The 14,093-nt window shown below is 42.8% G+C and overlaps 1 protein-coding gene across 1 annotated transcript; it reads right to left on the bottom strand.

The window, feature by feature from the left end:
• Nucleotides 1-11,265: 11,265 nt before the first annotated feature.
• LOC105932660 (CAP-Gly domain-containing linker protein 1-like) lies at nucleotides 11,266-13,093 on the bottom strand. Its single transcript, XM_021321424.2, has 2 exons — nucleotides 13,023-13,093; nucleotides 11,266-12,819 (listed from the first exon to the last, which is right to left on the bottom strand). Exon 2 carries the CDS (start codon nucleotides 12,775-12,777, stop codon nucleotides 11,341-11,343), a length of 1,437 nt encoding a protein of 478 aa, XP_021177099.2. The 5' UTR covers nucleotides 12,778-12,819; nucleotides 13,023-13,093; the 3' UTR covers nucleotides 11,266-11,340.
• Between the last annotated feature and the right edge of the window lie 1,000 nt (nucleotides 13,094-14,093).

The following is a 14,093-nucleotide window of genomic DNA, read 5'->3' on the forward strand; positions in this document are numbered from 1 at the left end:
AGTTTTACTTCATCATTTACGATCAGTCTGATAAGTTGAAATTTAAAACATTCAGGTTTTTAGCAATAGCCATGTTCATAATAGTAATAAACAGTATGTAAATACATATATACACATACACACACACACACACACACACACACACGTACATATGAGAATCTGTAAAAGGTTCAAATCAGGTTGTGGGAGTTCTGAACAATCCACCTAACTCACAGGAACAAGGAGCTAGTAGTTCCAATTATAGTTCTGATAATTATATTTACCAAAAAGCCATGATGCAATTTAACATTTATTGATATTATACGTAAAACATTCTATGATAAATGTACTGAAGTCATAATATCAACATAAAGATGTAATTAACATTGCTTTTGCAGTATTCATATCATTTAATTTTCTACAATTTTTATTACTGTATAACCTCAAACTTTACATATCTATATACCATATATTAGGCAAGTTACATTTTGAGAATAAATTTAGTCATTGAGCAGTTACAGTGCTCTCAGTCAATCCAACCTTTTTAGAGATCTCGGGTATATTTAAGAAAAAGTAAAAATTAACTTTGGTCTTTATGAGAATATCAACAGGTACATCTAAATAAGTTGAAAATTGCGTAAAAGGGCAATAATCTTTATATTCAGCACTCTGCACGGTTACCTATCTCTGAGATTAAGATACATCTCCAAGCTTCTAAAAGAAAAAAAAAATCACCCAAACGTATACATGTATTATTAATTTATATACTCTTCATTTACTATCTTAAGTATTTCTAAAACATAGGTAACAAACAAACAAAAATAAACAATAAAAACAATATCCTTCTACTGGTCAGAGATTAAATGGGATTTGGGAATAATAATAATAAATTAACCTTCAGAGAGAGAGATCTAAACAATCTTGTGGTACGTGATTAGCCTGGGTGCAGCAGATGGTACATTGTTGTTGAAGTGTGTGTGTCTGTTCATATATAAACAGAGAAAATCCTCTGAAGTCTTTAGAAATGTAAAACAAAATGACATTGAAACATAAAAAATGTCATGTCAAGGAAATATCATGGCATGAAGATTTAAAAAGGACCATTTAGTTCCAAACAAAGTCATTAAATTAAGTTAATTAACTAATTAACGTGTCATAAAAGTAATTATAACATGTTCTAAATTTTTCTTGCCAAAAAGAAAAAAATATTCTGTCACATCATGTATTTAATCTGAAACTGTAGGGAAATCCAAGTTATATAGTTGCAAGAGATGAAATACTGCAGGTGACACTGTGCACAACCTGAAAAGGGCATCATTAAGCCAAAACAATTGTTGGGAAAGTGTTAGTGTGCAACTAAATGAATTAAATGTTTTCCATAGGACTTGTTTTTTTTGTTCATCTTTTAAAGTGAGAACACTTTAAATTCAGAGTCTACAGCTAAACATACAGTTGGTGGAAATTGCACACATCACCATTTTTCCATAGTAAATATTTTTCTAGATGTGCTCATGACATGACATTTTCAAGCAATGCTGTAGCTACCATTCAGGTCCGGACCTCTGTGTTTTTCTGGCATATAATACAAAATTAATTAAAACAATACCTTCAAACAGAGTACTACTCTGAGTAGCTCTGCCATGACATTGTAGGAGGTGCTGAACCGACTCATGTTGCATGTTGTAAGGGTCAGTTCAGTTGAGGAGAGCAGAGGACAACAGCAGAGATCAAGAAAAAGGAGACAGATGGAGGAGATGGCAATAACAACAATGAGGAAGACCAGAACACACAAGTAACTGCTTGTGTGTTCTGCATTAGCACTGTAACTGCTAATGCAGCTTTCTGCTTTGTTCATAGATTGTATATCAAAACAAAACAAGCAAAGGATCAAAAAGATACACTCACCACAACAGGTTCCAGTAACTGGAAGAGAGTATTAGTCTTTTAGAGAGCATGAAAAATCTGTCATACATAACAAAACTGGATAGAAGGGAATATCTGACACATGTAGCAGCAGTGTAAGGGACATTATTTGTGTTCTCCTTAGAATGTAGCTAATTTAGCTAACTATTTAGCTAACTAATATGTAAAATTATTAGTTAAAAAATCAGCATCAGGTTTTCTTAGTTAAACTTATTATTTTAGATACATTTACATGTTATTTAATCACATTTATTTTGGAGAGTATGGGTGTGGCCAGGTGTTTGTTGTTCCTTTAGTGGACAGGCGGTGGAGTCTTTTGTGGGAGTGGAAGCTGGCCTGGGTGTAGGCCCAAACTGTCTCCCACTCTATGTGGCAACCATTAAAGTTTGCCATTACAAGCAGTGAAAGCCTTTCTCGGGAAGCAAGGACTTGCTTTCAGAGGGCGCAATGAACCAATGGACAGTGACAATAAGGACACGTTTTTGGAATGCATGCAGCTTTTTGAAAAGTTCGATCCTTTTTTAAAAACATACAAACCATCTTGTGAAACTTTTCTGACACCCTTGTCCCAAAATGAGGTGAATCGAAGCACATCTGATGCCATTATTTCAAGAATAATTTCTGAAATCAAAGAGGCAAAAATGTCTTCGATAATGGACAAAGCAAGGGATCATCTTTCAGAGCAGCTTGCATTGTTTGTCCAATATGTTTCTCCACAGGGCTTGGTGAAAGAACGATTCCTTGGATTTTGCCAGCTTGGTGCATTTAATGCCAAGTCCATCACTGACACTATAGAGCAGCAGCTTGAAAAACATGGAATTGGACACCTAAAATATGTTGTTCAGTCCTATGATGGTGCTGCTGTCATGAGTGGATCAGTAAGTGGTGTACAAGCTCGATTCAAAGAAGCATCCAGAGGCACTATATGGTCACTGCTACGTCCCTGACCTTATTCTGGTCTTTTGTTCCACTTGTAAAGCCATCCCAGAGACACATGACCTCTTCAAACTCCTAGACTATCTGTACTCTTTCTTTTCCACATCTCTTGTCCACCATCAGAAATTGCAAGAATTTTAAAGCGACTTGAGGTGGGAGAAAGGCAAATGGTTCAGTTGTCAAAGACTCGCTGGGCATGTCAGATTGAAAGTGTAAATGTCACTCAACAAAACCTTCCTGTTTTGATCCACAAATTGCAGGACATTTCAGCACCTCTAGCTAAGAAGCTGGAAAGCAAGCATTGCAGATTCAGCACCACCTACATGTTTTTATATTGCTCTCAGGAACTCAGGGTATGCACAAGTACTTACAGAAAGAGACAATCAATTGGCCCAGGCAATGGAATATAAAGTGGTATTTCAGAGCACGCTCAAAAGTTACCGGAATAATGAGAAGGCCCATAATATTTATGACCAAGGCGCTGTGTAATGAACTTGAGATCCATTCAACTGAGACACACAGGAAGAAGCGAAGCAACATTTTGCAGCTCATGGTCAGATCTTTGTTATAATGATGATCTGAGAGTGTCATGTACCGGATTCGGACCCAAGATTCAACCACGACAGGTCAGTGACGTTTTCAATGTTTATTAAAAGCAGGGTTGATCAGCGCTGGCTCTAGCGCGTGCCGCTCTCGCTAGCGGGTTGGAGCTTCCTGGAGGCAGAGGGACAGGTTAGAGGCTGCAGTGACGGGTTAGCAATGTGGAGCAGACTGAGAGACTAACCTGATAACGAGAGGAGCCTGGGCGCAGAGAATCAGCCAGAGACAGGGGGGAGAGTTCGGGGACAGGAGCCGTAGAGCGACCCTCCGGCAGTAAGGGACTTTTCAGAGGCGTTGTCCAGGGGCAGTCCGGGTCCGGTAACGGGGAGTCCAATAATCCAGCAGAGGGGTGGAGAGTGGACAGGGGTGTGAATTGTGAGCAGAATCAGCTCCAGTGCCAGAATCATTACAGAGCCCCCCCTTCAAGGGCGGATTCCAGACGCCCTAGGCTGGTCCGGATGGGCTCTGTGAAAATCCCTAATGAGGGACTTATCCAGAATGTGACGAGAGGGAACCCACTGGCGTTCCTCTGGGCCATAACCCTCCCAGTCGATGAGATATTGGGTGCCCCTGCCCCACTTCCGGGACCTCAGTATTCTTTTAACCGTGTAGGCAGGGGAGCCATCAACAAGCCGGGTGGGTGGTGGGGATGCGGAGGCGGGAGCAAGAGCCGAGGTCTTGACAGGCTTGACTCGGGAAACATGGAAAGTGGGATGGACCTTCATCGCTGGGGGCAGGCGGAGACGGACCGCCACCGGGTTCACCACTTTGGAGATGGAGAACGGCCCAATAAACCGAGGTGCCAGCTTTTTGTTCTCAACCTTCAGGGGAAGGTCCCTTGTGGAGAGCCAAACTCTATCTCCCACCTGGTAATGCGGGGCTGGGACCCGCCGGCGATTAGCAGCCCGGGCCTGGATCTGGGAGGAGGCGAGAATGGCTCTCCTTGCCCTTCTCCAGGCACGCTGGCACCTCAGGGCAGATAGGCGGGCGGACGGAACCCTTGACTCCACCTCCTCAGTGGAGAACACCGGTGGCTGGAAACCATACACCACATAAAACGGGGACAGACCAGTGGAGCTGGAGGGTGTGGCGTTGATGGCGTGCTCCACCCAAGGCAGGTTCTGGGCCCATTTAGTCGGGTCAGAACGGCAAAAGAGGCGGAGCTTGGTCTCGACCTCCTGATTAATCCTCTCCGTTTGGCCATCTGTTTGGGGATGGAAACCGGAGGACAGGCTAACAGAAATGCCCAACATGGCACAAAACTCCCGCCAGTAACGGGCCACGAACTGGGGGCCCCTGTCTGACACTATGTCGGACGGCAGGCCATGTAGCCTGAAGACCTCTCGTGCCAGGATTAACCCCATCTCCTTGGCAGAGGGAAGCTTGGGCAACGGGACCAGGTGGACCATTTTCGAGAAACGGTCTACAATTGTGAGGATTACAGTGTTGCCCTCAGAGGATGGGAGACCAGTGACAAAGTCCATCGAGAGGCAGGACCAGGGCCGGGAAGGAACGGGCAGTGGGCGAAGCAAACCAGATGGAGGTCGACGGGAGACCTTGGCCTGGGTGCAGAGAGGACAGGCAGACACAAAGTCTTTGACGTCTCTGACCAAGGTGGACCACCAAAACTGGGAACGGACCAAACGGAGGGTTTTAGTGATGCCAGGGTGGCCATACAGGCGAGAGCTATGGCAGAAGTCCAGAACCCTCTGTCTGAGGGAGTTTGGGACGAAAAGCCTGTTCCTAGGGCAGGCGTCGGGGATGTGTACATTCCCCAGGGAGTCCCTGACCTCCCTCTCCAGATCGAGTCTGGTGACTGCACATCTGACAGAGTCAGGGAGGATGAACTCCGAGGCTTGGTCGTTACTTTCCTCGGACTCGAACATTCTGGAGAGGGCATCAGGCTTAACGTTCTTTGATCCAGGCCTGTAGGAGAGGGAGAAATTAAAACGATCAAAGAACAGAGCCCACCTGGCCTGCCTGGGGTTGAGCCTCTTGGCGGTCTTTAGGTATTCCAGGTTTTTATGGTCCGTCCACACCAAGAAGGGGAGTTTGGCGCCCTCCAGCATGTGTCTCCACTCCTCTAACGCCAATTTCACCGCTAGAAGCTCCCGGTTGCCCACATCATAGTTCTGCTCTGCTGAGGACAACTTTCTGGAGAAGAAGGCACATGGGTGAATGCGGCCATCTATGGCTTTTTGACTGAGAATAGCCCCAACCCCAGAACTAGAAGCATCCACCTCAACGATAAACTGCCTCTCTGGGTCGGGAGAAACAAGGACCGGAGCAGACGTGAAAAGGTCCTTCAGACGCTTAAAAGCCTTGTCTGCCTGTTCGTTCCATGCAAACTTAACTTTGCTAGAAGTGAGGGCATGGAGCGGGGCAGCTACCTGGCTGTAACTACGGATAAACCGCCTATAGAAGTTGGCAAACCCCAAGAACCTCTGGAGCTGCTTCCTGTCGCTTGGAGCCGGCCACTCAGTGACCGCACGGACCTTGGCCGGGTCCATGGAGATCTGACCGGGGGATAAAACAAAACCGAGGAAAGAGGTGGAGGTAGTGTGAAACTCGCACTTTTCAGCCTTGACATAGAGTTGGTTCTGTAGCAGGCGGAGCAGGACGGAACGGACATGTTGTTTAGACCCCTATAATCTATGCAAGGACGAAGAGAACCATCTTTCTTCCCCACAAAGAAAAAACCAGCACCTGCGGGAGAGGACGAGGGGCGAATTATGCCTGCCCTTAGGGCGTCATTAATGTACTCCTGCATGGCTTGGGACTCAGGAGCAGATAAGGAGTAGAGACGACCTCTGGGTGGAGTGGTTCCGGATAACAGGTCGATAGCACAGTCATATGGACGGTGAGGAGGGAGGCTCGTAGCCTTGGCCTTATTAAACACCTCCCTTAAATCATGGTATTCGGGCGGAACTTTGGATAGGTGTGGGTAGACCTCCTCCACCTTACCTTCAGAGGAGTGGGGTGACTGGGCAGATAAAAGGCAGGATTCTGAGCAAGATGAGGCCCAGCCCGTAACTTCCCCTCTTCGCCAGTCAATTTGGGGGTTGTGCTTTCTAAGCCATGTAGCCCCCAGGATGATAGGAACCTGCGGCGAGTGAATGACCATAAAAGTCAGCTTCTCAACATGGTTACCTCCCATCTGGAGTTCCAATGGCTCGGTGACGAGGCAGGAGTGATGAAGCTTGTGGCCGTCCAAAGCGAGGACACTGCGTGGAGATGGACCGGGACACAATTTAATGTTCAGACTCTGGGCAAAAGTCTGGTCCATGAACTCCGTATCCGCACCTGAATCCACAAAAACAGAGACTTTGTGGGGTTTGGAAGAGGCGGCCAAAATGGCGGGCAGTAACAGATTCGGGGTGACGGAGAGTCTTGTACGACTCAGCAGGAATCTCCCCTCCCCTACTGAGCCTGAGCCCTTAACTGGACAGGTTTGGACGACATGGCCCTCTCCACCGCAGTAGAGGCAGAGTCCTTGTTGCCGTCTGCGTTGTCGCTCCTCCTTCGTCAGGGCTGACCTCCCCAATTGCATGGGCTCGGGGTCAGTTAAAACCCTAGGGGGTGAGAGCGCGGCTGGGACGGCCTCAGAAAGGCGGGGAGGAGCGGGCCGTGCTGCACGGCGGTCCCTTCGCCGCTCCATGAGGCGGAGGTCAATTCGAGAGGCTAAATTCTCTAATTGCTTAAGAGAAACGGGAAAATCTCGAGTGGCGAGTTCATCTTTAATCCGGTCGTTTAACCCCGTTAAAAACACATCCATAAGAGCGTGTTCGTTCCAAAGACTTTCTGCAGCCAACAAATGAAAGTCTATGATGTACTCGGAGACTGTTCTATCCCCCTGCCTAAGGGATAAGAGCCCCCTGGTGGACTCACGACAGGGTAAAATGGGGCTAAACACTCTTATAAGCTCTCGGGAGAATCCATGATAGGAGTGGCAGATGTGGGAGCCGCTCTGCCACTCGGAAGTGCCCCAGAGCTTGGCTTTACCGGCCAGTAAGGAGATAACATAGGCTATTCTGGCTCTGTCAGTAGGGAATGAGGACGGTTGTAATTCAAAATGTATCTCACATTGAGTGAGAAAAGCCCTACATTGGTCTGGATCTCCTCGAAAGGGCTCGGGTGGAGCGAGACGCGGCTCAGGGATTGTCTGCGTCCCCGGGCGTGACGTGGCAGCCGGCGATGACGTTTGCGGAAGTGCGGAAGCAGCCTGGCCGCGGAGATGATTTAAACTCTCGGCGACTCCGGCTTCTAACAAAGTAATGGATTTATCAACCCCTGCTCGCCACTGACCATCAGGTGAAGGATCCATTTATTGGCCAGATTGTACTGTCATGTACCGGATTCGGACCCAAGATTCAACCACGACAGGTCAGTGACGTTTTCAATGTTTATTAAAAGCAGGGTTGATCAGCGCTGGCTCTAGCGCGTGCCGCTCTCGCTAGCGGGTTGGAGCTTCCTGGAGGCAGAGGGACAGGTTAGAGGCTGCAGTGACGGGTTAGCAATGTGGAGCAGACTGAGAGACTAACCTGATAACGAGAGGAGCCTGGGCGCAGAGAATCAGCCAGAGACAGGGGGGAGAGTTCGGGGACAGGAGCCGTAGAGCGACCCTCCGGCAGTAAGGGACTTTTCAGAGGCGTTGTCCAGGGGCAGTCCGGGTCCGGTAACGGGGAGTCCAATAATCCAGCAGAGGGGTGGAGAGTGGACAGGGGTGTGAATTGTGAGCAGAATCAGCTCCAGTGCCAGAATCATTACAGAGAGAGTCTTCTTTCCAGAACAGGTTTTCTGGAGTGGCAGAAAAAATCTTGACAGGTGTACAGGAATGTCAGTCTTCTTCAGATTATTTCCTGAGTGAAGAGCCACTCAAACCCCTGACTGAACATTACACCATCCAAATGAAACCTGAAGAAATTCTTGTTGCAAAACGTTATTGCTACTGTTCAGGTATTGACCTGTTATCGGCTTCTCCAGGTTCTTTTATCTGATAATGTGGTGTTTGCATTGTAGACTTCTGTAGACTTCTAATAAAAAGACTCTTCAAACCGTAACTATCTTTTACCACATTTAATCTAAAAGGCAGAGGAATGTTTACAGACAGAACTATGTTCCCATTATAATATGAGCATTCTGTTTATCCCATTGGTGCAGAAGATCTGTAATGCAGACGTCTTTGGTGACACATTTTACCTGTCCACTCTGAGTTCTGCCTTGAGAGTCAGTTTATCTGTAATTTCCAGGGCAACCAATTTTGCAGTTCAGTCTTTGTAACCTCATAATCTCTTACACTACCCACCATTGAAAGTGTGTTTGGATAAGTATGAGTTTCCCTTCCTTAACACCATCTGTCAAACCTCTTTAACAATTCCAGTTACACGCTGTAGTTGTGAAAGAAATAGTAAGGGCTAAATGATTTGGCTGTCTTGTCAATTGAAAAGGATATGCTGGCCAATGTGGACCACTTGGAGGTCATAGATAGATTTACAAAAGTAAAAGCTAGATTTTTCATCCTAAAAATTTCACCTTCTGATAACTAAACAGATAATATAGAAAATGGTGGTGGAAGAGAAAATATGGCAGGAATTGAAAGAAAGAGAGAGAGGATAAATAGCTGATGACAATCAAAAAACAGCAAGTGAAGGAAGGAAAGTGACAAGTGAAAATGGGAAATCGGGAAGTGGAAGAGGGAAGAAGCAAGAGAAAGAGGGAAAACAGCAAATGATTGAAAGAAAACAGCAAGTGATAGAAGGACAAGAAAAGGGAAAGAAGGAAAACAGCAAGTAAAATAGAGGGAAGCGGCAAGAAAAGGAAGAACAGCAAGTGATAAAATGAAAACAGCAAGTGAAAGAGGGAAGAGCCAAGGGAATGAAGGAAAAGAACAAGTGAGAGAAGGAAAACAGCAAATGAAAGAGGGAAGAGAATATGGATTGAAAGAAAACAGCCAGTAAGCTTTGGGAAACAGCAAATGAGACAAGAAAAACAGCATGCCGATTTTGGACAGGAGGAACAGATGGTTTGAAAGAGGGCTGAAAGAAGCCATCTTCATCAAAAGAGAAAAGCCATCACTAAACAGAAGGGGAGGATTACACTTCCAACTCCTCAGTGTTTGCAGCTCGGTTCTCCAACACGTTTCAGAGAGATTACATCAGCATCTCATCGTGATTCAGGTGACCAAGTACTCCACTCACACCAAGCAGTAGCTTCTAACGACCCAGGATAGTGATGGAGGGTCATTGATTTATATCTGACTGAGAATGCACCTAGGAGGATGGGCCTCCATGTCCTTAAAAACAGCAGCGCACCAACTACAGGTTGCTCAAATGTGAGCCACCAGAACTGACAAAGAGGTGTCAAAATGTTTTCAGAAAGAACTGAACGAAAGTCCGGTTGCGATGACCCGGATAACTGAGAATTTGCACAGGCAAATCCAAGGTCTTGCACCATGTTCTCCAAAGAACAATTCTCCTCCCAAAAAACACAAAAGATTCTGTCTTGACTGGCAATGGACTGCTTTCCAGTCATCTAGAATCATCTGCAGACCAGGAGGATAATGTTAACATTCAAATCTTATTGATTACATTGTTCAATTGTCCTCCTGGCAGATGTGGACGGCGGATACCAGTTCTGTGTCATTGATGTTGGGGCGTGTAGTCGGACCAGTGGCATTCTACTGTTTTACAAAATTGTTCATACCCTTTGAACCCCTTGAAGGAAAATGAGTCATGGTCTTACATCCCCCTTTGGTGTAAAGTGAGGACCAAAAAAAGGTTCTCACTTTACATCAAAGTCCTCGCTTTACCAGTGAAATAAGTAAAAAATGTTCTCCCTCAGCTGCAAGTACAACAGCACATACACATAGACACAGCCGTTGTATAGCTGTACAGAAATTATATTCTAGTACCTTCTAAACCGTTCAATTCACATGGAAGAACATGCAAGACCATAGTGGAATGTCACAGTTGGCATTTAAATGTAACAATTTCTGCTGTAATTTAACCATGGTAACTGCTAAATTTATTCTTTCATGAAATATGTTATTTTGCTTTGGTGATATTAATGTAAAGTCACAAAACCATGGGGGGAATTGTTGCAGATTGTGAGAGACCATTTCACTGTGCCTTGCAAAATTGTTCAGACCCCTTGAACCCCATTTGAAGAAAAATTAGGTCTCTCTCTCTCTCTCTCTCTCTCTCTCTCTCTCTCTATATATATATATATATATATATATATATATATATATATATATATATATATATATATATATATATATATATATATATATATATATATATATATATATATATACACTATGGAGGACCAAGTCGTCCATATTTAAACATAAATACAGTAATAAATAAATGCTCAAAAAATAAATAAGCATACAATTAATTGCCACCAAATTAATAAATGTAGGTAGAAATTAAATTATACAGTGAGACAAATGTATATATCTCTTTTAATTAGCTTATTTATTTATTTGCCTTTGTAATAATTACCTTATTTATTTATTGTGCGTTATAATCTTCAACTTTATTTATTAATTACTTATATTTTTTAAGTATTTATTTATGTGCATGTTATAATATTTTTGTCTGTTTTATTCTTCCTTTGTATTTTTTTACCCTATATATTTCTGTGATGCTATTTATTTCTGCCTGTCCTTTTTACATTTCTGCCTGTCCTTTTTACATTTCTGTATGCATTTCTCCCTCATTATGCAAATGAGGAGGGCTCAACTTCTGCCCATTGGTATATATATATATATATATATATATATATATATATATATATATATATGTGTGTGTGTGTGTGTGTGTGTGTGTTTACTGATGCATGTAAAAAAAAAATCCTATTATGTATTGCTCCTTTGGTGGTTTTCGTAGAATGAGAATCTTAATCTTTTTTTCCAATTATTGAATTGAGGACAGACACCCAACACTCTTCAAACTGCCTCAGTTTCTTATTCGCCTCTAGGAGATTGCTGTTTTCCTCAGTTAGTTTTATTATCTTGTCTTCCACCATAGACTTTTCATTTTCTAGTTGCTTTAACGTTCTGTCTTTGAGTAAATCAACCTGTTCACGGCCCTCTAGTTCTTTGGCAAGTCTTTGCCTTTCTACCTCTGTAACTGACACCATGTCCCTAACCTTAGTCAGTTCCCCATGAACAACCAGAAGTTCCTCCTTGCCTCTTGCTTCTGTCTCCTCCATTTGCTTCCTAACCTGCTCCAGTCGATCATTTAAAGACTGATTCTCACATCTCACATCTTCCAGCTCTGCTTTAAGTACAATGATCTCACGATCTAAGGTCACGTTGAGCTCCTTGAGTGAAGCAATTTCTTTTTCAGATTTACTGAGATCTGTTTGAACATTAAAGAATCTGCCATCAGTCTGTTCAATCTGATTCTTAAGGGTTAAAACTTCGGTCAAGAGCTTACGTTCATTTTCTTCCCTTGCTTTCATTTCCTTCTTCAAACACAGAGTCGACGCCACATTTCTCTTCTGATAATTTTCTATTTCAAGATGGAGTTTGTCTAATTGCAGCTGCAGCCTGTCTATGATTTTCCTGGCTTTTACAGCCTCTTGCTCCAGACTTTCTATCTGTGCATTTTTGGCCTGCAGTTCTGCCTGGAGTTTGTCACTCACTGAGGTTTTCATGCCAAGTAACTCTGACAACTCTTTATTGTTCATTTCCTCTCTCTGAATCTCTTCTGTCAGCGTTCCAATGTCTTTTTCAAACGACTTTACTTGTTTTCTACATGTGTTCAGTTCACCCAGGACTCCATCTTTTTCTCTTTGTAAGCTCTCTACTGTATCGTTTAAAGCTGCCAAAGACTTTTCAGACAAACGATGTCTGCTGTCTGATGATGTCTGAACATTCATACTCTTTGTGCACTCATTCTGTATGAGGTTCTGCAGTTCCTGAATCTTATTTTGGTTTTGCTGATCTTTCTTTTTAAGATCTCCATTTTGATGCTTTAAGTCATTTATTTCTGAAGTCATTATTTTAGCTTCTTTTTTTAACTTCTCAAAACCTTCAAGATCTTTTGCTTGCTGCTCTTGCCATGTAGTCTGAATGGCATTTTTGTCATAAAGTGTCTGGATTTCCTTTTGAAGAGCCATGTTTTGCTCTTGAATTCTGGTCAGACTTTTGTCCTTTTCTAGTTGTTGTTTCTGCAAGTCTGCAATGGTGTCTTGCAAGACTTTTAGTTTGTTTTCTGAAGAGTCGTGCATTTTTAGTTTTTCTTTAAGCCAGCCATTCTCCTTTCCTAGTTTTGAATTTTTTTCAACAAGATTTGCAATTTCCCTCTTGCACTTCTTGTTTTCCTCCATGAGTAGTTTCTCGTTCTTCTCTGACCTCTGCAGGGCTTTGGCCTGTAGTGAATTAGTAGACTGAAACATTCTGAAATTTCTGTTGCTTGTTATATGACAGTTCAAGCCAAATTTTCCCCAAATTCAAAAGCTGAGCTATTTAATCCAAAAGAGAAGTTATATGTTTGTAGCAAAAACTACAGAGGAAAAAGAAAGAGTTGGTATCTGAAGGAAAAACACACAAAGTGTCAGTGTCCAAAGATTACCTTTGTTTCTTCTGAACGTCACCTCCTGTGTAACTTGGCAGATCAGATTAGATTACACCAAATTCGTAAATTAAAGTATTTTAAACAAGTTTAGCCACAAGAATATGTAGATAATGTCCCAGCTAACAGCCCTGTCTAGTAAAGACAGCTTTCCCGAGACAAGTGTCGGTGAGATTCCTTTAGAATGTCTAGAATGTGACGGTGACACTTACTTATTCCAAAAGTGACATCACTGACTATGACATCATCACATTCCACGTTTTGCAATGATTTTTAATACATCAGATATGTTGCTATAGTGATATTACTGTAAGGTCAATAATCCTTTGAACCCCTTGAAGGAAAGTTAGTCATGGTCTTACATCCCCTTTGATGTAAATGAGGACCAAAAAAGGTCCTCATTTTATGATGGTAGGAGTACGAGAATTAATATAAACAAAGGTTTGGTATCATGTATAGATCTCATGTTAGTTTCTGGTTGTATAGCAAAATCATGTGAATGGATAGTAAGGGGAGATTCAGCAATAGGGAGTGCTACAGATTTAAAGGCAGTAATAGAAAGTATTCAGTCTAAAGGAAACAATAGGAGGGATCTTATAGTAGAAATTCTTCACAGTTTCTTTAGATTTCACAGGGTATGGATATACAGTTTTGTTGGGTGCCGCCAGCACATGAGGGGGCAAAAGGAAATGAAATGGCAGGTGAACGGGTTAAAAAGGCTTTAGGGAAGGAAATAACATTATGTATTCCATTTGGGAAAGGTCAGGATAAAGCAACAATCAAAAGAACAAAATTAGAAATATGGCAGAAAAGATGGAATGAAGACAAGAAAGCGAGAGACTTAAGATACAAAATTCCGTAGTAACAAAGAATATAGGAGGGAAAAAATAGAAGAGAGGAACTGATAATGCTGAGAATATGGGTATGTCATACATTGGTAAATTACATTCTATAAAGAATAGAGAACACAACTAACAATCTGTGTGTAGTTTGTGCAGAAAAAGAAAATGTTGAACATATATTAATGAAATGTGTAGTATATTTAGCTGAAAGAGAAAAGTTAAAGGAAAA

The sequence above is a fragment of the Fundulus heteroclitus genome, chromosome 12 (assembly GCF_011125445.2).
Source record: "Fundulus heteroclitus isolate FHET01 chromosome 12, MU-UCD_Fhet_4.1, whole genome shotgun sequence".
Taxonomy (NCBI): Eukaryota; Metazoa; Chordata; class Actinopteri; order Cyprinodontiformes; family Fundulidae; genus Fundulus; species Fundulus heteroclitus.